The sequence below is a fragment of the Gambusia affinis genome, linkage group LG06 (genome assembly GCF_019740435.1).
Source record: "Gambusia affinis linkage group LG06, SWU_Gaff_1.0, whole genome shotgun sequence".
NCBI classification, from domain to species: Eukaryota; Metazoa; Chordata; class Actinopteri; order Cyprinodontiformes; family Poeciliidae; genus Gambusia; species Gambusia affinis.
The window spans coordinates 18,254,869-18,281,319 of record NC_057873.1 but is presented as its reverse complement, the minus strand read 5'-3'; the positions used below and the strand labels follow the sequence as shown (position 1 = coordinate 18,281,319).

At 38.9% G+C, this 26,451-nt stretch overlaps 4 protein-coding genes across 11 annotated transcripts in view; 2 read left to right on the top strand and 2 right to left on the bottom strand.

The window, feature by feature from the left end:
* The window catches only part of fam168a (family with sequence similarity 168 member A), a 33,555-nt gene extending 31,767 nt beyond the window's left edge, over nt 1-1,788 (bottom strand). For 2 of the 6 annotated variants that reach the window (XM_044120774.1, XM_044120776.1), the window contains exon 1: nt 1,529-1,788. The gene's annotated coding sequence lies outside the window, so the exon portion shown is untranslated. The remainder of the gene's footprint in view (nt 1-1,528) is intronic. The other 4 variants (XM_044120777.1, XM_044120773.1, XM_044120778.1 and 1 more) reach the window with 4 other exon arrangements.
* kbtbd3 (kelch repeat and BTB (POZ) domain containing 3) lies at nt 453-8,576 on the top strand. Of its 3 annotated transcripts, none has more exons than XM_044120771.1 (10): nt 453-511; nt 3,234-3,516; nt 4,200-4,365; nt 4,447-4,629; nt 4,972-5,145; nt 6,152-6,436; nt 6,620-6,862; nt 6,962-7,252; nt 7,350-7,499; nt 7,937-8,576. In XM_044120771.1, exons 2-10 carry the CDS (start codon nt 3,245-3,247, stop codon nt 8,057-8,059), a joined length of 1,887 nt encoding a protein of 628 aa, XP_043976706.1. In that variant the 5' UTR covers nt 453-511; nt 3,234-3,244; the 3' UTR covers nt 8,060-8,576. The 3 variants fall into 3 exon arrangements, with proteins under 3 accessions (XP_043976706.1, XP_043976704.1, XP_043976705.1); XM_044120769.1 differs by lacking the exon at nt 453-511 and adding an exon at nt 2,874-2,899; XM_044120770.1 differs by lacking the exon at nt 453-511 and adding an exon at nt 2,876-2,910.
* Nucleotides 8,577-9,133: 557 nt separating this feature from the next.
* On the bottom strand, nt 9,134-11,373 carry LOC122833301 (sarcolipin). Its single transcript, XM_044120779.1, has 3 exons — nt 11,211-11,373; nt 10,890-11,139; nt 9,134-9,754 (listed from the first exon to the last, which is right to left on the bottom strand). Exon 3 carries the CDS (start codon nt 9,703-9,705, stop codon nt 9,610-9,612), a length of 96 nt encoding a protein of 31 aa, XP_043976714.1. The 5' UTR covers nt 9,706-9,754; nt 10,890-11,139; nt 11,211-11,373; the 3' UTR covers nt 9,134-9,609.
* A 3,358-nt stretch (nt 11,374-14,731) lies between these two features.
* Nucleotides 14,732-25,709, top strand: alkbh8 (alkB homolog 8, tRNA methyltransferase). The gene is made up of 12 exons (XM_044120255.1): nt 14,732-14,908; nt 15,697-15,830; nt 16,310-16,410; nt 17,016-17,138; nt 17,357-17,452; nt 17,709-17,813; nt 19,049-19,119; nt 21,683-21,789; nt 21,928-22,088; nt 22,746-23,017; nt 24,409-24,558; nt 24,926-25,709. Exons 1-12 carry the CDS (start codon nt 14,771-14,773, stop codon nt 25,514-25,516), a joined length of 2,049 nt encoding a protein of 682 aa, XP_043976190.1. The 5' UTR covers nt 14,732-14,770; the 3' UTR covers nt 25,517-25,709.
* The last annotated feature ends 742 nt before the right edge of the window (nt 25,710-26,451 follow it).

Genomic DNA, 26,451 nt, shown 5'->3' with positions numbered 1-26,451 from the left:
ACCTGGATGAACTTTCACTGCACCTTAGTGCATCACTGAGATGAAGATCTTAGTGATCCAAATCAGACAGCCCAGGGAGAGATGTGGAGATACTGAAATTATGGAGAAATTGGAGGAAAATGTGGTTAATCGCAATGGTCAGTGAATGAAATATTGAGCTCAAATGTCTTAGAATTCTCAAAATACATTTATACTTAAATGCAACATTGTGGTATTCTTAATCAATGTTAATGTGCAGTGAGAATCATACAAGCCTGGCAAAGGAGATCAATTTTATTCAATTAGCACTGATGGTAAAGTTGTTTGGTGTACTGACATATGAATAGGTCATATGTCAGTACACCAAATAGGTCCAATAGGTCAAAACGTCATTAAAATGTAATGCAACAGTCCACCGTTTAATCTGTCTAAATAGTTACTTTTTTTTAAACTGAGAAATCCCAGGTGACTTGATGTGTTGTTTGCACACCTGTGTGAGGGAATCTTAAAAGAGGACTCGTGTTAAAGCAGGGTAAGATTCTCACATTGATAAAAATGAAACTTTCATGTTGAAATTTCAGCAGTCTCTTTTTAAGCAGGCCTTGACACAAAAAGTGTACAAATGTTGAGATACTCGTTTATTTTAAACCCAATCTTCTGGACACAAAGCATGTCCAAATGATGCGTTTTGGTGAAAACAGCTAGTCTGCAGTCTCGTACCTCAGCAGCTTACCGTTTTAACTAAACGGATCTGAGCACGCAGAGATATTAGAAAGCCGTAAATCACACTCCAAAACACGATTCTATTTATAAGAAACAAAGCATGTAGCCTGGGGGGGGAACACGGGGTAGCTTGCAAACATTTGTGTTTACCACCTCATCAGTGGTTTACATGTTTATATATCGGAGCGCGGCATGCGCTGGCAGTGTGCTGCATACCAGAAATAGCAAAGAGAAGCCCAAACAGCAACGGTTGGACAAAAATGGTCACACTCAAACAAGCTTAAGACACCATTTTGAAAAATCCACCGATTTCTGGATAACAACCCCGAGATGCCATCTTGCCAATTATCACTAGATTGGCTACCGCTGGAATGGCGATCCAACCCACTCCGAAGCAGTCCACGCAGGAAACTGCGAGTCATATAATACTAGCGTTAGCTTAGCATAAAAGCTAGACTGAAAAGACAAGCGCTAGCCCAGTCGCTGCATCCCCGCATCCATCTGCTCAAAACGCTAATTAGCAACCTAGCCGGGGGGGGAATGTTAGAAAATGACAATAGAAACTGGCAACAGTAGCTTCGCAGGGGAAGAAGGTGGCAACCATAAACCTCGGTCTAGAACAACTGAAAGTGAAAAGCCCCAATCGATTCGCAAAGTGTTTGATCCCGCTATTTCAGCTAGCCATTTAGCCTAGCATAGCCCGCTAGTTCCTTGCGGAGGACAATTGAAGGGATACGGAGGAGAGAGAAAAACAGGGGAAAAAACTTAAAAAGTCGACACATGAGACATTCTTCCCGTCTACAATAAGCGGTGCACTTAAACTTACCAAAACCACTCGGTTGAACAGTAAAAGACTCTCGGTGTGTGTTTCTTTCTCTTGTGGGTCTGCTGAGCTTCGAATCGCTGCGGACTGGCTCTGCTACAGCAACGTTTTTGTCGGGCCAGTAGCGTTGGGAAGACAGCTTTCACCCGGAGAGACGGCCACCGTGTGTGGGGGATGGGGATGCACTGCCGGGAGGGAGAGAGGCGGGCGAGGGAGGGACGGAGGGATGCAGGGATGCGAGGAGAGAGGAGGGGGCATGACCCACCGATAACGTAAAAAGTGGATGGTGTCTAATAGGCTGATATTATCTTATCAATGTATTTTATAGTTAATTAAAAACTGTGAGAAAAAGATTTTGACAAAATAACAAAAAATATACAAGAGTTATTAAGGTGATACATTTGTAATGCATAAAATACACTACAAGAAATGAATATTAGTATTACCATTATTATCGTCATTAGCTTTGTTGTTAATACTATTAACATTAATGTCGCTCTTAAGTAGCTATACAATTTCGGTACCGGAATGTGTTTTATTATCTTAATATCAGAAATGTGGTTTTCTGTAATAAATAGCAATGAGATCAAGTGGTCAAATGAAACTGCAGTATTATTGGAAGTTTAGATTGGAGCAGTTCAGAGTAGTTTTTCCATACACTTTTGCACTCAGTAAAGTAGCGCCATCAAGTGGTAAAAGATAAACTACTAAGAGTACATCTGACAGATTACTGAATATGCTCCATTCGAGAGCAATTTTGAGTTTTCACATTCTTCATGCTGTTGAGTAAATAATAATAATAATAATAATAATAATAATAATAATAATAATAATAATAATAATAATAATAATAATAATAATAATAATAATAATAATAATAATAAACACCTGACGTTATTTTTTTTTTTGTAACTGCTAAAATACATAAATAAATTCATTATTCCTTGTGGCAAACTGGAAGCGGGACTTTTTATACTTCTTGATTTTATTTATCATATTAGAGGGGAACTCTTTAGGTTGGTTAAAGGGCAAACCTAAATGATATATAGAGGTTGAGTATAAACACAGGGTTTTCCTGTCGGTCACTGTCAGTAGACCTACTAATTGAAGAGAACAACAATTCCCAGCGGCCGTCGCGGTCTCTAATTTTGCCGACTGCAATGTATTGGTCTAAAACATTTTTGGCTAGCTTTCGCCGGCTGACAAAAGTAAAACGTTCATCTGTTTAAAAATAACCACCTTTCTTGCAGAAATTTTAGCAACAAAACGTCTGACTATAAAATATAAAATAATAATGAAAAAAGGCCATATTGAATCATCGCGTGATGTTGAGTTTCCGGAAGCTAGAACGGCATGAGAGGAGAACTGTCCGAGGTGCTGACACCGTAAGAGAAGCTTTTCCTTCTTTAGGTTAATGATCCTGCGGTATTTTTTTCCCCCCACTGGAATTCAGTTATGAAATAGTGTACAAATAAGTAATGTGTGCTTGTACGTTATGTTGTGTTTATTTTATTCGCTGGAATCTCTGATATGTTATTCTAGATATAACATGTTAACATGTTTTAAATCCGTTAAACAAGTTTGAAATATGATTTGCTCACGCACACATTTAAAATGACTAAATATAGTTTCAATCTTTTTTTTATTTGTCATAAAATCTTGTTTATCTATGTTTCAATCTATGTTTTTCTAATGTTTTTAATTTCAGATTTTGGCAATATGGATGAACATCGAGGGTTCTGTACAAGTTTGACCTCCTCCCCCAACAGCAGTAGCCCTGCTGGTAGTAAACCTGGGATTATCCCAGGATGCAACGGGGCCCAAGAGCGGCGGACGCAGCTGCGGGTGGCTGAGTCCCAAGGACTGCAGCTTCTTGGTGTGCTCAGATCGTTCAGGGAGCGAGGTCTGATGTTTGACTTCACCATCGTAGTCCAGGAGCATGAATTCCCCTGCCACAGATGTGTTCTTGCAGCATGTAGTGATTTCTTCAGGTATCTATCTGTCTGTCTGTCTGTCTGTCTCTCTGTCGGGATTTTAGGTAATACAGACCAACATAAAGTAATGCATGATTGTGAAAAGGAGATACAATCTGAACATTTAGTTGTTCATATGTGTTCAGTGCCCTGAGTCAAAACTTTATGGGGCAACCCTTTGCTACAAATACTGTCGCAAGATATTTGCTGTATTGGTTTACTGGCTTTCCACATTTAGATTTCTAAACTACTTTCCAAGATAGATAACTGGTTGTGGGAAAGTTGGTCAAGTAAAAGTCCTTCTAAGTGTTTTGGGAACACAGAGTTTTCAGTGCATCATTGTAATTCATCATTGCATATTCGCAGGCGCTGATATTATGATGGCCCTGATAATTCAATATTAAATCACTTGCATGCAATTTAAGTTTTCCTTTTGGTACAGCTGATACAGCTCTAAAGGCAGTTTGTTCAACAGGATTTTATTTAGGATCGTCAAGGTAAACGGGGTTAAAACCAGACCATGACACACTTTGCAATTTTTTATTTGTAAACTCACTACTTTGTGTTAGTCTTTCCCACAAAATCCCAGTAACATAATAAAATGTGAAAAAGTCCAAGGAGCATTAATACTTTACAAGGCACTATGTATATCCATTTAGTGATTGGTTTGACATGACAGTGTGCGCTCCTGTTGTGTTCAGGGTCATGTTCGAGGTTGACATGCGAGAGCGTGGAGATGGCTCAGTAACGCTTGCTAATCAGTGCCCTGAGGCTATGGGTTCCTTCCTGGATTTTGCCTACTCTGGGGAGATTCTCATCACTGATGGCAACGTTGACATACTGTTCCAGCTCGCCTCTTTTCTGCAGGTAATGATGCCGTTATTAGATGTTGTGTCTTACACGCTACAACACATCATGTTTAGAGCTCAATTGTCAGTCTCTCCTCAGGTTCCTGTCCTGTCCAGGGCATGCAGCGACTTCCTTGTGGGAACAATGGATCTCTGTAACTGCCTTGCCCTCTTGTCCCTGGCTGAGGCATACGGCTCAGCTTCTCTCCTTCAAAATGCCAGCGAGTTTGTGGTTGGGAACTTTTCTGACCTGTCCAAAACACAGGAGTTCTTGGACATGCAGGTGATTATGTGTATGCTTTTCTGCTAAAGCAGAATAGCATTAGCCATATATTCTCCAAATTGTTGTATGTTATTTTTAAGTCAATTTATTAGCATTCATCTTTGTACATCGTGTTATAATTTAGTCTATCTATCCATCTGCCTGTTGTAGTGATATAACAATGATTTAACATACTTGAAACTTGTTAAAATTCTTAAATTTAAATATTCATGGACTGTGTAATTATATTTTAAATAGAAAGGCTCCTCTTTCTCTTTGTATCCTAAAAAGCATGGGTCACAAAATTAATCTGTATTTTGCTTGTTGTGACACGATTTTTACAGCTTCTGCTGTTGTTTTTAGGAAGACGTCCTAAAGGCCTGCCTGAGGTCAGATGCTCTGAACATTCCCAGTGAGGAGGCGGCTGTGATGTCTCTTCTCAGATGGATTCACCATGATCTTCCAGGGAGACAGAAGCTGCTTTCGGAGCTGATCTCTCTGACCCGACTTCACCACCTGCCTGCAGCTTCCCTGATGGTAAAAACCATCTCTGTGGGCGTAGCCAAAAAGACAGTGGTTCATACTGACTTTAAGATTTCGATGTTTACTGTTAAGGATTTAACCACATCCCATGTGTTGCGATCTTTAACAATAACGTTCAGCTTTTTAACTAAAAATCTATTACATATCTTAGACATGTATATTTTTTACTGTTTGCGTTTTTTGTTGTTGTTGTTGTTGTTGTTGTTTTTAAGCTCAAACACTTTACCAGTAATACTCTGCTTTCCCTTCACCATGAACACAAGAGTCATATTTATTTTGGTCTTGCATTTGAACATGACTCCCATGATTTAAGCTTGACTAAATGTTTCAGCTACCAAATGGAAAAGCAAAATGGCATCTGGAATTGTCAAAGAGAAAATAGAAACATGTTTGGATGTGTAAATTGAAGCTCTCAAACGTAAGAACATTGTACTAAATATCAAGCACTGTAGTGGCAGCACTATGGTGTGGAACTGCTTTGTCATCAGTGGTAAAGGTCCATATTATGTAACATTAAAGGAAGAAAACTAACTCTACTTCAAATCAAATCAACAGCTAGATGGTTGAAAATTAGAAACAATGGAAAGTTGCAACAGGACAATAATCCCCAACATTTGGAGCTTCTTAAAGAAACAAAAGCCAATTTAAAGGTGACAAATTGCAAAGTCAATGGAGAGTAGACCATAGAAGAGGTTGTTGTAGTACTCAAGGCATGAAGCCATATATTAGGGTTCCAGCAACAGAGGAAGAGGGAGATGGATGGAGTCTTGCAATGTTTTAAGTGGAAAGATTCTGTTCACATGTACATCTCCCTACTGAAATAAAGTCTGATTAGTCAAAGTGTAATGCTGTCATTTTAAAAGATTCATTTACTTGTCATTCTAGAGGACTTTTAACAACTATGTCCACACTTCTTGGTCATTTTACTCAGCTGGTTACTTTCCTGCAATTAAGTTTGCCATCTGATCATTATTTTATATTGCTTATGTTACCTTCATAGAAGTTGCGTGAGTCAGAGCCACTCCTTGGCAGTGATGACTCCTGTCTCACACTCCTATCAGAGGCCCAGAGAAGACAGACTCAGTACAACGGCCTGTTCAGTGATGCGAGGCCTGCAACCACTCAGAGCTACATCTACATTCATAAGACGGAGGAGAATGGACAGAACCGTCACACCTTCTGCTACTGCCTGGAAACGGACCAGTGGAGAGAGCTGCAGACAGAACTGGAGGAAGCTTACATTCCAGATCCACCTGGGTCTTACCTGACCACCTATGCTGAGAAGGTACTCTTCAGAACAGAGCTTGTTTTGGTCTGTGAGTGTGATCTAATTTTTGATGCATTTTAAAAAAAATTAGGATTAGTCATCAGCAACATACAGTCATCCTGTATGTTGCTGATTCTTTTTTAAATATTATGAACATTTAAAGCATACTTTTGCATTTTTCTGGTATCTGTTGTCTCTAAGATGTTTATCACCGGGGGTTGCCGAGGGAACTGCTGCCGGGCAATCCGCCTCCATGTGGCCGAACCCTACCACAATGCAATTGATGAGGTTTGGTGTTTTTGTCCTGTGACTTTAACCTGCACGCCTGCACCAGCCATGCTGAAGCCCAGAACCATGCACACAGCCGTGACCTGCCTGGACCGGGTCTATGTCATTGGAGGACGGACTGAGGGAACCAGAGGGGAGGCCCCGAGTCTGCTAGAGGTATAATAGTGTTTCCAAGATCAGCATAGCTTTTTAATGTGAAGTATTTAGAGTGCAGAGGGCGAACATTATCTGTGCCTTTTCCATCTTGTGTTGAAGGTGGAGTATTATAATCCTCTGACTCAGAGCTGGTCCTCTGTCAGCCCTCTGCCAACCGCCATCTACTACCCAGAGGCCAGTGCTTGTGGCAGTGTGATTTACATGCTTGGTTCTGAGGTGGAGATCACAGACTCCTTTAATCCCTCACTCGACTGCTTCTTCCGCTATGAAGCCCAGCAGGATCAGTGGAGCCGCCTGGTGGCAGAGTTTGGGCAGTTTTTCCATGCAACGCTGGTCAAGGCAGTGTCAATGAACAATACACTCCATCTCTGCGATCTGTCGACGTACAAGGTGAGCAGTGTTTCACTCATTGTTAGGTTATTTTTTCGTTTGAATTAGTCAGATAGTTTTGAAATTAGGCTGAAATTGTTCCTTTTTTGCTATTTAGGTTTACAGTTTCTGCCCAGAAACCAGTGTGTGGAAGGGCGAGGGATCGTTTGAATGTGCAGGGTTCAACGCTGGAGCTGTAGGCACGAGGGACAGAATCTACATTCTGGGTGGAGACTATTCACCGGACGAGATCACAGACGAAGTTCAGGTAAACTTCAACCTCTAAATTATAGGAGCTAATATACTTTACCTTTTGCTAAAGAGTAATCTCCAGTGCAAACAAACTTCAAAATGACTGGACAGAATTGTTCTTATTAAAAATAAAAGCAGTTTTGACCAAAAGAAAAATATACCTGGGATCAATCATACTGAGATTTCAGAATATATGTTTATCTTATGAGATTTATCTTAGATTTTGGTGTGTGAAAAACACTGATCCTTTAAGATCCATTTCATGTATTTATAAAAAAAAAAGATGTTCTCTAATGTTGAAAAGTTGTCAATTTGCATAAAAAAAGGTACATTTTCAATTATTAAAGGCATCAATTTACTAAATTAAAACTAGAATATTCTCTGACATTATCAAGAAATTTGCTAAAGACCTTTTTTGCCCCCAACTTCCCTGTTTTGGTGCCACTTGTGCAGGTGTACTACAGTGGGAGGAGTCAATGGGAGGAAGTGGCGCCCATGCCCAGAGGACTCACTGAGTTCCACTGCCAGATCATTAGCTTCAACCGATACAGAGACCCCTGGGGTGATGCAGAATGATACCCACCTCACAAAACTTGTTTTACATACACACTTGGAGGAAAATGCTACTGGATGTGCATGTCTGCATTTTAAACATTTGCACATTGTGGATGGCAAACATCTCAAAAGAGAAGGATAATTTGTGTTCTTCAAAGATCATCACATTACTATTTTAGTTTATCATGTGTAAGCCATCATAAGAGTTGCGTTTCCAAAGCACCTAATTTTTGTCATGTCCTCCTGTGGAGGAACCCTGTTAAGCTGTGTGAAAAGTTTAATTTTAGTAACAGATTATTTTTCATGATGAAGAAAACAAGTAAAGAACAGAATTTTAGGCGCTGCATGACACCATCAGTTCTCCTACAGAAGAAAACTTTATTTAGTCTAATAACAAATAGCTTTTTTCTGCTTTTATTTGGTTGTTTTTCAGCCCTAAATGATTCATATACTAGCAGCAGTTCATAAAGTACACAAAAAACCTAAACACAAGGCAAATACTAACTGCTGAATTTATCTAAAAATAACTGAAAACAGATATCTATATGTTGAGTCTTTCTTTCTCATATATGCTCCTTATAATTTCTGCTATAAAACATTTTCTGGGCAGTTAGAAAGTAATGTGAAATGCTTCATTTAAAATGATTGGGGGGAAAATGTCATGTCAGCATTTACATTAAAGAGCATGCTTTTATTTTGCTCCATCACTTTCATGTGAAGTCCGGCTTCCTCCCACAGTCCAAAAACATGACTGTCAGGCAAATTGGTCTCTCTAAATTCTCCCTAGGTGTGAGTGTGTGTATGTGTGTGTGTGTGTGTGAATGGTTGTTTGTCCTGTCTGTCTCTGTGTTGCCCTGCGACAGACTGGCGACTTGTCCAGGGTGAACCCCACCTCTTGCCTGGAACATTAGCTGGAGATAGACACCAGCAACCCTCCTGACCCCACTAAGGGACAAGAGTGTTAGAAAATGGAGGGATGGACTTTCATGTGATATGCATGCCCTGGTTCTTGTGCTTTTTGTAGATAAAAATGATCTGATCTGTATTATCTGCTCTGTCTGTGCCCTTAAAACAAAACACACTTTTCAAAATAAATAATAAAATCTTGTTTAAGAAAGCACAAGCAGAAAAAAAAACATCATTAATGAAATATAACTAGCTGGTGTAATGAAACAAAAACCCACAAGTGGAAGAGTTTAAGGAACATAAGTAAGCACACATAATGTCAATAAAAAATACCTTAGTGTGCCTGAAATTATATGACCAGGTCTATGACATATACTGCTTGTACATTGTTTTTTATTTTTATCACACTCCCATTTCTTTAATGCTTCTCCACCTTTTTCATAACTTTAGAAACTTCATGTATCTCAGACAACAGATACATAAATACAATATTTAACCTTAAATGAAGACTAGAACTGTGCATAGGTCTTCTTATGATTTCATAAACTAAAAAGACTCAAAAAATGTAAACTCTGTATTTAGACATTTAGCAAGAACCAGCTCTTTCCATCTATCCCTTGCTTCCCTCCGCCTCCTGCTTTCCTCTTGCCTCGTGGCTCCATGCTTCAGTCCTGGTAAGTTTTCACCAGTAGCCACATCAGAAGCACAGTGATAAGGACGATCATGAAGTTGAGAAACAGTTCCTGCGCCGAGCGGTCCATGGTGAGCGAAGAGGAGGGCAAGAAGCTTCTTTTGGAACACTTACAAGATCTGGAAGAAAGGAGAGGTGGAAATATACTGAGCTGGCATTTAAAAATAAACATGTAATCAGTGTGTGTGTGTGTGTGTGCCAGTGTTTGCTGTTTTGGAAAGAAGGGTCAGAGGGCTCACTAGCTCTCAGATATGCAGTTACTGTCTCTTAGCAGAGCCACAATATTATCCCAAGTTTGATACAACACTGAAATTCTAATCCTGGTGATAAACAATTTAATTTATATTTGGTTAACTTGGAAAGAGTTTAGAATCTTGTTTCCAGTGGTGAATTTGCCAAGAAGAAGTAACAATGGAACGAGGCAGCATAATACAAGACTTGCATTCAACCTTTGCAAATTATCAAGTACAGAACATTGTTTAAAAATTGACATGTGCAACAGCAACACTCCAGTCAACCTTATCTCTTAATAATAATAATAATAATAATAATAATAATAATCATCATCATCATCATCATTATTATTATTATTATTTTGACAATATTTAAAATTTCTTCAGGTGTACTTAGACAATTTTCTCTGATTACAGTTGATTTTGCAGCTGATTCCACAAATACAATAAAACATACCTGAATGCTTTTTTTCCCCCCAACTATGTAAAGGCTATGTGAACAAGCATTGTAAGCTGCTGCACTTTTTAGAAGGATATAATGTGTCAAATGTGAAGGGAAATGGGCAAAATTTGCTTTTAAATTACAAAAAAACTTCAAGCTTGAGCTGGAGATTTGCCTTTAGGAAATTTAAAAGATTGTTAAAGGTCCTAATGTGCAGATGGCAAGCAATGCATAACAATATCATCAACATAAAATTGGAAATTTGAGTTTCACCCTGCTCTCTATATATTGGTGATATATGATTAATAGTCCTGACGACTGATCCTTTGAGGACACCATTTGCTACATGAAGAAATATTGAGGAGACGTCCTTGATTTTCGCAAACTGAGGTCTTCTAGGAGAAATGATTAGCCTATTACATAACTTTCTGAAACAAATTTGTATTACTTCTTGCAGTAGCTTTGATGAAATCAGATTAAATCTTCTCTGCACTAGCTCAAGAGGTCTTAAACATCACAGTCAGATTTCACTGCACTGCCAAGAAAGTGGATGGAATTAATACTCGGACCAACTATTACCTGGTATATTTGTAGGAATTGTTGAGATGTCTTTCTTCTTTTTGTGTCCTGCCTGATTGTTGATACAGCCTCCTTGTCCTCTGCTTCTTGAAAGCTTCTCCCTCTTCTTCCTGTACCTTGTTAGCTTCTGCTGCTCACTACTCTTGGCCAGTTTTCTGCTTCAGCTGGAGACAGGTTCTGCTCCTAAAGTAGTCCACTCTCAGTGGACCGCCCATGGCTCAAATACACACAGACTGATGTCACACACCAACTGAAACACCAACAGAGGTTGTTATTTTCCACAGCATCGTCCACTGGACTATTTTCCATCTATAACCTTACAGAGTCTCCCTTTCCTTCCACACACAACAGAGGAGGGTTATTTTGGCAGCCTTGTTGAAGATACTTGGTGAGTCGCAGTTGTTCCAAAAACAATCCTTGTAACATCTGATGAATATTGGAAAGTGTAACAGTATCTAGGTCAGACCCGTACTCTGAGGACAGGAGAATGACAGAGCAACGACTCCAAAATAAAACACAAAGTGCCTTGTGGATGCATTCAAGCCCAACAGACTTCTTCACACTTAGTAAATTTAAACCACAATTGGAAATCATTCTTTTGGTGATTTTGAACAATGCACCAGGAAGTTGTGCATAATGTGATGTGGAAAATAAATCATACATGGTTCACAACACTTTTTACAATAAAAAAATTTGAAGCGAGTGGTGTGCATTTGTGTGAATACACTTCTTCAGGCGTTGGGTCATTGGGTGTGAGTAGAGGTACAAGATGCATACCATGCCAGTCTACAACTGGGCAAAGTTCAGATCAATTTTAAAGATTATTTGCAAAGAAAAATCTGGAAAGTGTGGTGTACACCTTTTGATGACCTTAATTTCCATCTGTCTTCTACAGTCACAAATCACTGAATAACAATAGCTACTCAACACATTTTATCAAAGGGTGATTATTAGTAAAGATAAATAAAAAGAATGTAAGACCTTATTAGCTGAATTTTTAATTAAGCTTTCTCATGACATTTTTCTTGTCAAACTGCAGAATGAATCAGTAAAGTGTTAAAAGTAAATAACTTTGATTTGATATGGCTTAGAAACTTGAGCGAGTGAAAGAAAATATCCGAACCAGCAATTAGATGCAAACTGAGAAAATACTCCTGGACCAACAATCTCCTTGGCAACCAGTTGACAGATAGCCAAAGAAGGATGTATAAAACAACCAACACAAGTAAATGGTTCAGATGCTCTTTTTTTTAAAATGCTCAATGTTTGGAAATTTTATTTTTGATCCAGCGATTAAAGTTGACATTTCAATTGAATTCATTTGTAGAAGTTTCCTCCTCCCTTTGCATCCTTAAATTGCCTCCTCTGTTATACTTGAGCTTTGACAGTTTACAACAATAAACCTCTTGGCTCAACTCACACTCAACAGCTGCTAACAACCATGTTATCTCTGAACGAGTGTTAACACTCAACGGTCACCATTTTCTGCTCACAGAAGGGGCACACCAGGACAAGGCGCCGGCTCAGCTGCCTTGATCTCTTCCATCAAAGAATACCAAGGTCATTCCCAGAAGATTTAACAGATGAAAATAAGCGTAACTTTATCCTGCTGCTGTTCTTCCAGCCCCACACCGATAACTACAGTATGTATGTGACCCAGGGATTCCCATTGTCATGGATATCCGGTGCTAAGGTGATTGAATAAAGTGGAGCGGGCACCCACTGTGACAGGTGTGAGCGTATTTAAGACAGACGTGAGCTGGCAGAGTTACTGTCTAAACCAGTGGTGAGATGGAGAGTGTCAACAAAGGCTCATAGACACCATTCCATGCATTGTAGGCCACTAAAACTGTGTGTGTTTATGTATGTCCCATACAATATAACTGTCTATTAAACAGAAGTATATATTTTCCTGTTTGTTAATCCACATAACTGATCTATGAATCAATTAAGCAAAAACTGAAGAGGTAGATCTTCTATACACATTGCAGATAACAATATAAAGAACCGATTCTGGGTTGTATTGTTGGGCACTTTGCCACTGGCATCTTGTCACATATTAAAGACAAACTGAAATCCCAAAAAGTTACCAATGGAACCAAAGTGCCACAAATCACATCATCCTCAGAATCACATCCCTGCTTTCACTTCCTTTCTCTATGAACTCATTTCAAGATTTCATTTGGTTTTCTTTCTTACTCTTTATATATATATCTTCCTACAGTCAGTCACTGAAGAGAGTTAGATCATGCTTACAATTTTAAAAGGGAGTATCTGGTTTCTTTGTCTGTCCGTCTTTGTTCTGCAGGCCAAGCCAGTTATGATACAAAGATGCCTGGTTGGCTGCTGACCTTGAATTCCAGAAGGTGATGACATACATCAACTTATGCAGGGGATTTCACTCCACTTCTCCATGTTGCACAGCTTTTTCAGAGCTTTGTGGGGACTTTAGGTGAAGCTGCTCTTGAGCACTGCAAAGCCACCATTTTAATCAGCATGTTCTGATGTCAATACTAAAGGAATGAACAAAACACATTTATTCAGCATAGTTTGCTAATACAAACTCTCTTTTTTTTACACTTTATTTTTCATCTTTGCAAATAAAAAATAAAGTGAAATGCATCTAGCTGGAGTTTATTGATTGTGCACCTGTTAACTCCTGTAATGATCAACAATGTCAACAAATGGAGACAAACAAAAGAGAATTTTATTAGCCTGCTTAGGAAAGATATGCAGAGTATTGTTATCGTGTTCAAGAGGGAATTTGGGTGGTCTCCCCTCATACCAGCTGTTGTTTTGCAGACTAAACAGAGCGGGCTGTTTCAACAACGAAGGGCTCTCACCGCCCGGCGCATGAGATGACTCTGGACAGGTGACGGCTTGGTTACACAACTAACCCCAATCTATTAATGTATTTGGAGACAAAGATGGACAAATGTCCACAAGTGAAAGACTCATGTAGGAATTCTTTTTAATGCCAAAAGGGATACCAGAGTCACAACTCTTGCTGAGAAGCTCATCTCATCAGGTCATATAAAGTTTTGTGATTTGACTACAATAATGAATGATCATTTAGCCTATATGTAAGGACATCTACATGTTTAGAAGGGGTTATATTCTTGGTGATATAAAAACAGTGAGAAACCTGTAGTGACTTTTATTGTTGAATAGCTATTCTCTGGTGATTTTAATAAATGGTGTTATTGAGCTGCCTTTCACCAGAATATGTTTTAACAAATTGCTCTTTGCCTTAATTTATTTATTTATTTATTTATTGTTTATTACAAACACAAGACTTTCATTCTTATCAGCACAAATACAAACAATATTCTACAACAAAAATGCAAAAGTACAGCACGTTATAATCATTCAATAATGGCATTCTTGTCATTCAGGGTCATTCAAAAGTAAGCTCTGGAGATGCAGCTGTATGAATTATGTCTTTCAATTTGTAATTATTTACAGTATCTTAAGGTCTATTAATAGAAGTCAGACTTTTGGAGGGACTTTGCCTTATGTATGTGCAATTACCCTAATCATAAGATTAAGTATGAAGTACATTTCATCACTACATTCAAACTTGACTATAATAGGCTATCTGTATGTATGATTTCGATAGAATGCTTAGTTTTTCCATTGAGAAATTCCATGATTGTAAAGGATGTATTACAGTCGCTGACTCAACTTGATAAAAAGTACAATTTTCACCCAAGTCCTTAAACATTGAGGGTTTTTCTTACCAGGATAGATATTGTTCAAATTTTTGAAATTAGGTTTTCTTATTTTATTTGGTTAATGTCAGCTAGCACAGCTCACACGTCACAGGCGGAACCATAGTTTGAGGGTGCTAGTTGTACCCGGACAGATTAGGTAGGCGAATTATGGACTGTATAGTGGTAAACAACGTGAAATCCGCCAGAAGAGGCAAAGAAGTCAAGAAATTGCTGAGAAAACAGCAGAAGGCCAGTCACATTTTACTGAAACATGAAGGCATCAGTACAGCATCGCAGCCTACCAAGGTGAACAAAAAGGAAAGAAAAAATCACCCAAAGAGAAATCATTGCTTTCACACGAAGGACGGGTAGTTTAAATTAACATAGGTTTTATGCATTAGCATTTGTAAAAGTAGCTTATTAAAAGAATTCATTTCATACCGATATGGAGCCGTAGACATTATGTGTAAAAGTTGGAAGTGCCGTTTTAAGTTAGTAGATATTTTTGCCTTTGGCTCTGGTTTGAATCATAACACAAACCCGACCAAATAATGTGAGAAAAAATATTGTTCAATTAAACAACTGCTTCTGAACAGTTGTTTAATTGTTCAACCAAAACCCATCCTATTAAAGATAAAGAACCTTTTTTGCATAAAAGATCAAGAAGTCAGTAAATACCTGCGTATTTGTAGGATAAAGTTACATTATGGCCTTGGTTTGATCTTTTCCATTATGGTGGTTTAAGATTAATACATCTCTCTCTTAAGCAGAGTTCAATTCTATTTCCTTCATTGACATTTTTTTTTTTGTAGAATTAAACTTTATTGTTTACTAAGGCAGAACTTTTATGCGTTGGGAGCTCTGACAGGGACCTGACAGGGCTTGTAAAATACAGGTAAAATCAGTGACTTCTTGATTCTGAGTGATTCTTGTTGAACTAGTCTAACCTTTGGTAACCTTCAAGTAAGCCATTCTCTAATGAAAGCCTAACCGACTTTGAGCCAATGTGTGCATTATGTGTACAAATGTTTAAAATATTCAGCTCACTGGACAGCTGAAAACTTGCTGATCCTCTTCTTCTGTCATGCCTGCAGAATTTGGTGGTGGCTAACGGAGGCTTGGGGAACGGTGTCAGCCGTGAGGACCTCTCTGCCGCAATGAAGCAGTTTGGAGATGTGGAAAGTCTGTTTATGCCTCCTCAGAAGCCCTATGCTTTTGTCACGTACAGGTATAACCGCAGCAAGAATCTGCTGTTTATGATTAAAGCAATCTGTTCCAGTGAAGAAGTTATTTAAAGCTGAAAAAAGTAACAGCTTCATCAAAGCTTGGAAACGAGCTCAAGCTTTTCATTAAAGTTTCCTGACTAAGTTAAAACACTGAACATGAACAGTTAAAAACACAAAACTGGAGAGAAAACAAAAACAGCAACCAAATACTAAATACTGAGATCTATCCAACAAAAGCCAAAATTAAAGCTTCTCATTTTATTTCCAAGCGTCAACTTGTTTTACAAATATGTTATAACATATTTTGATATCTGAAACTCTGACCAGTTTCTTGACAATTTTATATATAGTCAGTTTTTTTCATGTTTGATATCTTTGTTGTTGATCAGGTCTACCAAATCCTATCTGATTTAAATAAATTGGCTCTTTGACCCAAATGTTTTCTTGGTTTCTCTTGTTTTCTTGTTTTTGTCTCTTCCAGATCAGAAGATGATGCTCGGAAAGCTCACACCCAACTTAATGGGCAGAAGCTCCAGTCTGGGGAGAACAGCGTTGCTCTCTATCTCAGTTATGTTGACTCAGGTACGTATTTTTGGATAGTATCACATATGTAGCTGCATGTAGCTCAGACATACAGTATTGTGAAAAAGCCTTGAGTAATCCTTCTGTTTCACTTTTGAGAAGGCAATCCTACATTTAATGTTTTTCAGTGCTCCCAAAACCTAATAACTATTTTTAGGAATACATTATTTGCATTATTTGCTAAAAATGCTGGTATTAACCAGATGATCATCTGAAGGATGACAACCCTTTGTCAGGTGTGTACTGGGCTACACCTGTTTCTTGAAAACATGACTTTCAGTTGCTTTTCATTGGCAGCAGAAAAATCTATTTTTTTTTTCCACTGTCTGTTTTTCTTTTCACCCTTGATTGTCAGATTTCCTCATTTTTTATGTCGATACTTGGCATAGAACTTGGCAAAGTCCAAAGGAAACCTTTAATGTGCTCTCATTAGCTTGAAGAAACTGCTTTGTAGTAAGAAAGTTTGACTCAGGAGCAAAATGCAAAGAAATAAGTGATGACTCGGACTAGATAAGGAGTCTCTGGAAATCATCTCCTTTAGGCAACCTGATTTTGCAGCCTGTGTCTATAACTTCACTGCATGTGTTACTAATATTTGTTTGCAGTAAAGCATAAAGAAGAAGTGTTGGTCCATTTTCCTGAAGGATTAGCCCTGGTGGAGGATTTTGTGTCTCCAGAGGAGGAGGCTCTGCTCCTCGCTGCTGTGGACTGGTCAACTTCTAACCAAGGTAATGAAGCGCGTTGCTCTTTCACAAACCTTAACTCTTTTAAAGCTTAGTACAAGATCAGCGTTGCAAGTAGGAAAAATATAGCTCCTTTACCTTGTTGAGTGTTTAGTGGTAAATAGCTATGCATAACTTTTGTAAAGTTTGTTCAGATTCTGGCGTAGGGTCACATGTTTATTTGATCAATGTCAATCTAAGATTTTTGTTCTTTGTTTGTTTAGCTCAGAAAGCTTTGAAACACAGGAGAGTGAAGCATTATGGCTTTGAATTTCGCTACGACAACAACAATGTGGACAAGGACAAACCATTACCTGCAGGTAATCATTTTAATCCATATAATACTTTCTATAAAGCATAAAGAAGAAGTGTTGATCAATTTTCCCGACTGATTAGCCTTGGTGGACAATCTAGCAGTTTAATATAACTTGATTGTCATGTTTTGTATGGCTGCTAGTTACTTTACTTTTGTTGCATCCCGTTTTCTATATTTTTCTGACGAAAGGTCTTTTCTTTGATATAATTCTCATTATTATGACTCAGATAAATCTTAGTGTAAATAATTAATTTGTCCAGGTCTTCCTGAGGAGTGTCTGCCTGTTTTGCGTCGATGTCTGCAGGATGGACACATTAACGTCCTGCCTGACCAGCTGACTGTTAACCAGTATGCGACTGGACAGGGTGAGTGTTTCGTTTCCAGTTAATGTTTGGTGTCATATTTTTTACACAGTAAACAAACAGTTGCTCAGTTTATCAATTGCAACTATGGGTTGCATTAGCAACACATGAGACTTAGTTAGGTATTTATCTAAGCATTATTTATACTATGTTTCATAACTACTATCTTTCCCTAATTTTTTTTAAGAAAGTTGTTCTTATTCAGAGAATGTGTGTCAGACATACTCTGAATAAGAAACACACAACAAAAATAAAAGCAAAAAAACAGAGTGTAAGTTCTTCTCACTGCAAAAGTCTTTACAACTAAAAATAAAAGACGTAATAAACAACATTGTTATTTTTAAGCATTTGATTGTGAATACACACACTTGTCAAGTATTACACTTCTGATACAATCCCTTGCTTTTGTATGAAGCTCTGGTTCCCTCTTGAAACTTCCATCCATCCATCCATTTTCTTTACACCCTTCTTCCCTAAATGGGGTTGGGAGGGTTGCTGGTTCCTATCTCCAGCTGCGTCCCGGGCGAGAGGCGGGGTTCACCCTGGACAGGTCGCCAGTCTGTCGCAGGGCAACACAAAGACATACAAGACAAACAACCACGCACACACACACTCACACCTAGGGAGAATTTAGAGAAACCAATTAACCTGACAGTCATGTTTTTGGACTGTGGGAGGAAGCCGGAGAACCCGGAGAGAACCCACGCATGCACAGGGAGAACATGCAAACTCCATGCAGAAAGACCCCGGGCCGGGAATCGAACCCAGGACCTTCTTGCTGCAAGGCAACAGCTCTCCTCTTGAAACTTTCACAGTTTTATAGAAGGAAGTGGTGTTGATTATGTTTGATTTTTTTAGTATTAGTGCAATTTATATAAAATATTATTTTATGCCAATATTTTAGAGAAACATGCAAGCTACTGTAGGATGTCCTAGTTTTTTTCCCCACATCACTGTATTTATGTAATCAATTTCATCAAATTAGCACAAAATGTATCTATTTTTTTATTTACCACCAGGTGGCAGCAGATTCTCTTTAACAGCCAGTGTAAATTCTTCTTGTGTCCCCAACTCTTTCAATTCATGTCCTACAGGTTTAAAAATAGTCTCTTGTTAGCCTGAAATGTCTGATTTGTTGTGAAATGTCTACAATACTTGCCTTTTCTCACACCAGATTTAATTCAAATGTTCTGGATTCATTTCACTTTTCAAGTCTGTCATATTTGTGTCATTTTCAGGTATCCCCCCTCACATTGACACCCACTCTGCCTTTGAGGACACCATCCTGTCACTGAGTCTCGGGGCAAAGGTAAATCACTTGTGTTTTAATAATCTCCTTTGTGACCTGTGATCCAACTTTTCTGTCTGTTTTTTTTTTTTTCAACTTGTGCAGTGATCTATTTGAAGAGCTTTAAACTTAAAGATGTAGGAATAAATTTGATGTCATTAGTTTCCAGGGATAACGACATGAATGAAACAGCTGTTCATCAACTTGTGATTCCTTTTCCCCAGTCTGCTGCTGTTGCTGTTGATTCTTGGATCTTCTCCTTCTGATTCTGCTGAGAACATTTTGTTACCTTCTTGCTCTGTCTCATTCTTCTTACTCCCTCTGACACATCATCATAGTTTTCGTGGCAATCTGCCAACTGTTCATGACTTGCTTTCTGTAATGGTTGCAAGAATGGTTCATATTTTAGAGGATGTATTGATTTGTTTTATGGGTTTGTCTCTGTGGGCTGATTGTGGCACATTGACTTTCAACTGATCCCACTTGTTTGAGTGATAGTGGCTAATCTATTAGCAGTTGGTCTCATCTGTTACAATGTCATAACCAGATAGGCAGACTTTATGTGGCTGCAGGGCTGTGGATTTGGGCCACTGCATATTATTGACATATTATAGAAGGAGAATCCGTCTGAATAGAGAATGAAAGTAATATTTATTTATTTATTTATTAAGTATAAATACTAAGTATTTATACACTATGAGCCATTCATTGAATTGAATACTACATTGCTGTCCTGTTAAAGTCACAAATATAGATATTTTAGGATTGTATCTAAGCATTTTATGTGATAAATCACCATAAAGGGGTGAGTAATTGTGAACATTCTTCACTCTTACCTGAAGTTTTCAGTCAGATTTCAGTCTCGAGTTTGACTAGACCACTTTGAAACATGAAACATGCATGTTCGAAGCTGCGCACTTTGGAAACATCTTACTGCTTAATATTTTAAATGATGATAAATGACTGGAAAAAGTCTGACATTTTTTGATATCAAAACTTATGGTATCAACATCTCTTTCAGGTTATTGCCATATGTTTATCTCCATCCATTTTCAGATTGGCATTGGCCAGATACCCTTTCCCTGCTGGAGAAAAGCATCTCCTAAGTAATATCCTGCCACCACTGTGCTTTACTGTGGAAATGGTGTGTGTGTTGTTTTTAGGTACAGCTAGAGTTTTGTAGCAATCAAAATAGTTAAGTGTCTCATGTGACCAGAGCACCATCTGCCACATGTTTTCAGTTATTTTTTTTTTCACATTCAAAGAATTCTACACATAATATATCAGCTTCCTTCCGCTTCACAATTATGCACTTCTTTGTGGAAATCAGTCAAACAGAATCCCAATAAAATATGTTCAAATGTCACATAGTAACTTTTGTGTTTGCGTATCTGAGACTGAGGGAGAAGGATGACTAGTCCTATCGAAAAGCGTTTTCTCCCAGCATCGTCATCGACTCAGTCACATTCCACCGCTTTCACTGATTGGCTAATTTTCTGTCAGATGAGAACAGTGCAGACCTTTCTTGCCTCTCTGGGGGAAGAAGGAATGAGTTCAGCTGTTGTCCGAGGGGAAGATCTGATCATTTGCCGGAGCCTCTCGTGCTCTTTCACAGGAAAACACAAACCCATGTCCTTCTTTCTCCCTTTTGCCCATCCCCACTCACACTCACACATGCACGCACGCCATCGCTTCACAGAATCCAATTTTCCTCCTGTCAGAAGTTGGAGAGATTCATTTTGAAGTTGTGTGAATGTAATTTCCCTGCAGAGCGCGAGCGGTTGCGTGCTGTACGGAAACATTAGGATCAAACACAGGCGCCGGGATGAAGGTGACTCCGCTGGTTAAAACAGAGGGCAGACATAAACTACATTTGTTGATGGCGGTCTGACAAATTCAGCAGATTTATGCGGGACCTGTTGGTAAAGATAATCTGACGTTGGATTTTTATTCAAGCATTCAGTTTGCAACGTGCCTGGGTTACATTTTCCTAATAAGAGACGTAAAAAAAAAAAAAAAAACATGCTGCTTTTTATTTTAACATTACAAAATAAATAGAAATGTACCTTGGAAAATTAAGGTTTAGTTCTTCTACCAGTTTTACAGCCTCTAAGAAAATGCAAAGGAAGCTACAAGAAAATCATAAATGGAACTTTAGGAACTTGCACAATTGGTGAATTAATATGAGCTTTTAGTGTTACACCTGGACGTTCGGTATATAACAAGCACATAATGTCATGTCAGGGAGTGGTCCAGTGGTCTAGTAAAGTTATCAAAAGTATTTTAAAAAAATAAAGTCTGGTTGATTGATATGAATGAATGAATGAATGAATGAATGCCACGTTTCTGCAGCAGGACTTAGATCAAATGGTTTAAATCCTACATATTTAAAATAGTTAACTTTTTTGGACTTTATGTCAGCCTGATGCTTTGAATCTGCATGATGAAGACAGGAGTTGCATCCTTTGTCTACCCGGCTTTTTTGTGACATTTTATTATTATTTTTTTTTTTAGATTAATAGCTTTTTTTAAGCCGTTAAAACGTTTTCGCTTCTTGTTCATGCTTGGGTGCCTCTTCATGCAGACAGTGATGGAGTTTCGTCACCCAGACGGCCGAGTTGTTCCTGCTGTGTTGCCTGAACGCAGCCTGCTGGTGATGAAGGGGGAGAGCAGATACCTCTGGACACACGGGTGAGCTGGACGTTGTTTTTACTTTTCTCATTGGTTTCTCAGTGCGCCGGCTTTTTCTTCCCACAATTGAATTTCTTGCACTTGATCACTTCAGTGCCTTCTGGTTTTTTAGTTTGTGGATGATTCTCTATCTGTTAGGATTACCCCACGGAAGTTTGACCTGGTGCCAGCTTGTGAGACGCAGTCGGCTGATCATTCTGAGCCCGACCTCGGTTCCCACGGCGGTCTCACTTTGAGCAAGAGGGGCACCCGCACTTCCTTCACTTTCCGCAAAATCCGACACGAACCCTGCTGCTGTGGTGAGGCTGGCACACTGCTGATATGGCAGTGTTGAGACAGATGATGTCTAGCTAGAAATTTTTTAAGAATTTAGCAAAGTTAGTAAATTTAATTTACTAACTTTACTAAGTATTTTAATGTAAAAGGTTAAACCCTTTTGTTATGTTGATTGATTACAAATTCAGTGACATACTTTAAGTGTTTATTCATTAACTTACACTTTGATGTATTTTCAAGTCACAACTGCAGACCTCTATATTTGTTATTAAATGTTATCTGACATATTAACCTAAAGCAATGTGTACCTGAGAGGAAGGAAAAGGGTTTGAAACATTTTTGCAGATCAAAATCTAAAAAGTGTGGCATGTCTTTGCATTCAGTATTGATATTGCACTGGATTGCACTGGTCAAAGTCATTTAAGAATAAACACTCACGGATATCGATTCCCAGTTGAGATTATCTGTGAATAGCAAATTTTAAAGTTCTTCCACACATGGATTGTGACAAATTAAATTTGAACAAAGTAGCTGACTTTGTTGTCACTCATTAGCAAAATTTTAAAGATGTACAACAGCTTTTTTTTCATAAATCTAAGCTTCATGCAGCATTGCTGTTTGAAGCTGTAGCTGAATATCATATGGATTTAAAGGACTCTTCCATGTTCCCCCCACTCCAGCCTTCCCCTCTGCCTGTGACAGTCAGGGAGGATCCTCCCCATGCCCAGCATCTCAGCCCTCTCTTCCTAGTTGCCACGCTGACGCAACCCGTTTGGAGGACGAGTACGTGCACCGGGTGTATGACGCCATCGCCTCTCACTTCAGCAGCACTCGCCACACTCCATGGCCCCGCGTTTGCCACTTCCTGTCCTCGCTCCGGCCTGGAAGCGTGCTGGCCGATGTGGGCTGTGGAAACGGGAAGTACCTGGGGGTCAACCCGCAGCTGATCACGGTGGGTATGCACATACTTCAAGAAAGAGTCTGTGACCCCTGAATGGACAGGTTTTTGTATTGGTTTAGATTTGTGTTGCCATTTTAAAAAATGGGGAGGTGTTCACTAATCCAGAGATTTGAAGATATCCAATAAGTAGCAGCAAAGTCATAATTTCTTATTTCAACCCATTTTTTGTTAACTTGGCCAAAAGTATCATTGAAGTCAAAAACAAAGCCAAACTGCCCCAGGATGTTAAAGGTGCTTGTTTTCCTGAGAAACTTGAAACATTTAAATTAGTTTTAAACAATTTAAAACAAAATTGCCTATTTTGGTCGGGCACCACGTGGAGACTGGAGAAAGGGCCGTACAGGATATTCCCTGAGTAAAAAGTTTGCTTTTGCATTGGCACATGCTTTACATATTTTTATTTTCAATATTTTGTTATTTTGATGATTTTCGGTTGGCTTGTATGTTTGGCGTGTCCCTGTATTTCTGCTCACCTATCAAAAGCTCAGAAGCCCACAGTTACTCTTTAGCTCCACGGCAGAAGAGGCCTAGAAAGTGCTTCTAAGAAGTCTGCAGAGATCTACATTTGACTGCTGTGTTTGAATGTTGATCTAAAAAAAATAACAAGAAAAGATGTCTCAAGTTCAAGCTGTAGAGGAAATCCTTCAGTAACACAGAACATCTTGGCTCTTCATTGCATGAAATGCACAGATCTTTGTGCAACAAAGCAAAGGATGAGATCAATGTTCTTCCTCCGGTCTCTGCAGGATGCCATCCTTCGCATTCGCTTGGTTTCCATGGTAATATCCAAATTTTCTGTTTACGTATGCACACGAGGATATTCATGTTTGGGGATTTAGGAGAAGCATGTAAGCGGCTTATCTTGACTCAGACCGTAGCTGTAATAAATCATCAGTGAGAACATTGTGATTATGCAGGTCACACACCAATTTTCTGAGTTTGATTCAGTCTTCTTCCTCCTCATCCAGCGTTCTTCTTTTCAGCTCAGTAATCCTTTCCTCTCTGGCTCTCTGGCCTGCTGCCCTCCTGTTTTCTCATCTGCAGTTTGAAACCATAAACATTTTCAGATTTAATTGAAAGGAAAATGGCTGTTCTTGTGCATATGTGTAGTAAATATTTTCCCACCTTGTTTTTATTTTTATTTTTTGGGAAAAGACCACATGAAGCCTGATTGAATTGACTTTTGTTTTAAAATATTATCAGAACTGTCTAGCCAGACTTCTTTCTCCTTTTCAATTTCATTCCAGCTCTCTTTGTTTTCTCTCATCTTAATCGTTACTTCCTCAGGTCTTCCATCATTTTGATGTTTTTATTACATACATGGCATGCTTAAATCTTGCGCTCTGAGCTCATTAGCTCTCCTTGTGTTCGTCTGATCTCAGGTGGGATGTGACCGCAGCAGCGCTCTGGTCCAAATCTGTGCAGAGAGAGGATTCAACGCGTTTGTATCTGATGCTCTTAGCGTCCCCCTGCGAACAGACTCGTGTGACGCCTGCATCTCTATAGCTGTTATACACCATTTTTCCACACAGGTACGGGCAGCACAATCAAACACTTAATGTATGAAAATGATCAACACAAACAAATAAAATGCATTGGGCAGAACTTTACTAGCCAAAAAGTAATCCCACTGAAATACAGTTGACATTCTGCATGAGAATTTCTGCTAATGTAATATTTGGCCAGTATGCTGTCACAAGACAATGATGTTGCCCAAAATGTTAAAAGTCACCAAGTGATAGAAGCACAGATGAGAAACAGAAGGAAGGAGACAATAGACAAATATTGCAACTGGTACCTTTAATAATTTTGAATCGCAACTTCAATCCTTCACCAACTTACCTTTTATCCCCCCACTTATTGAAATGTTAACTCCTTAAACGTCTGTGTGTGTTCCAGGAGCGTCGGCTGGCAGCTGTGAGGGAGCTGGTCAGACTTCTAAAACCTGGAGGTCAGGCGCTCATCTATGTTTGGGCTTATGAACAGGAGTACAACAAGCAGAAATCTAAATACCTTAAAGACCACAACAAACCGCAGAATGGAGAGAAAACTAAAGCCAAACCAGAGGAGGCCCAGGAACCGCATGAAGAGCCAAGTATCCTCACCACCAGCCATTTGGACAATAACTATACTGGAGGCTTAAAAGATGACAGCAAAATGACGGAAGGCAAGCTTAGCGTTCACACTAACCGCACAGCCTTTAATTCCCAGGACCTTTTGGTTCCCTGGCACCTTAAAGGGAGGAAAACACAAGGGGAAGAAGAGTTCAGTTCTGGTTTGCACACTGCAAACAATCCAGACTCTAAACTCAGTCCAAGTGTTGATACTTCTCAGGTTCCTGGTGGGAGTTCAGTCCCGGTTTTTCATCGCTATTACCATGTCTTCCAGCAGGGGGAGCTGGAGCAGCTCTGCATTGAGGTGACCGGAGTCAAAGTGCAAACCAGCTATCATGACCAAGGAAACTGGTGTGTTATATTACAGAAGGAATAACATCTTAAAGTAAATTTATGTGCTCATACGCAGTTTTTAATTTAACAATTTTGGAAATGAATCAGCTCGAATAAATGAACTCTGAGGCTTTCTAAATAAGTGAAAGGAGGATCTTGCTGAATATTTGCTTCTGTGGAAATTTATACTCATCTGTTTTAGTTGTCCTGCCAATAAAAGACAAGTTTTCAAGGAATGCTTTATGGCCTTTAAATCTTGTAATCTGGTGTGGATTTAACGTGAATCTATGGCAACAATGTGCACAAGGTTATTCAAGAAAATGTTAGTGGCAAAGCACTTACAGATGGCAGATTAAAAGAAATGTGCAACTAAGTGGGATAGTTTAAAAAAGAAAAAAATATATATCTGCGCAATAAAAAGATAATACACGAAGTGAAAAACTGCCAATAACGTCAGGGATGTAAACATTGTGGGGATCTGCGATAGCTCTTCTTTGCGCAGTCTCGCTGTATGAGTTCTCTATGAGCTGATCTAGCAGCTTCCTCTAGGCTGTAGATAGGATGCTGCTCCACCAGACAACATCATAGGAAATGGCTGATGCCACCACAGAGTCAAAGAAGATCTTCAGGTGCACTCCAGAGGATATCAGGCTCCTTAGAGGTAGAATCTGTTCTGATCCTTCCTGTAAAAAAACATCAGTGTTTTGACTCCAGTCCATTGTATTGCTCAGACGAACACACAGGTACTTTAGATTCCACAATCTCAATGTCGGTTCCATAAAGAATTGTCCATCATGCTATTTTCTTCCTATTTTAGAAAAGCAAAATCTGTTCCTCAGACTGTTTAAAAAAAAAAAAGAGTTACAATTAGATCATCTCTCAAGCTATCGGCAATAACGTTTCTGTCATTGAATCCTAGTGGTGGCTGACTAATCCAGTGACTGAATGTGCATCTTTATTTGCAAGGATTATTACTGG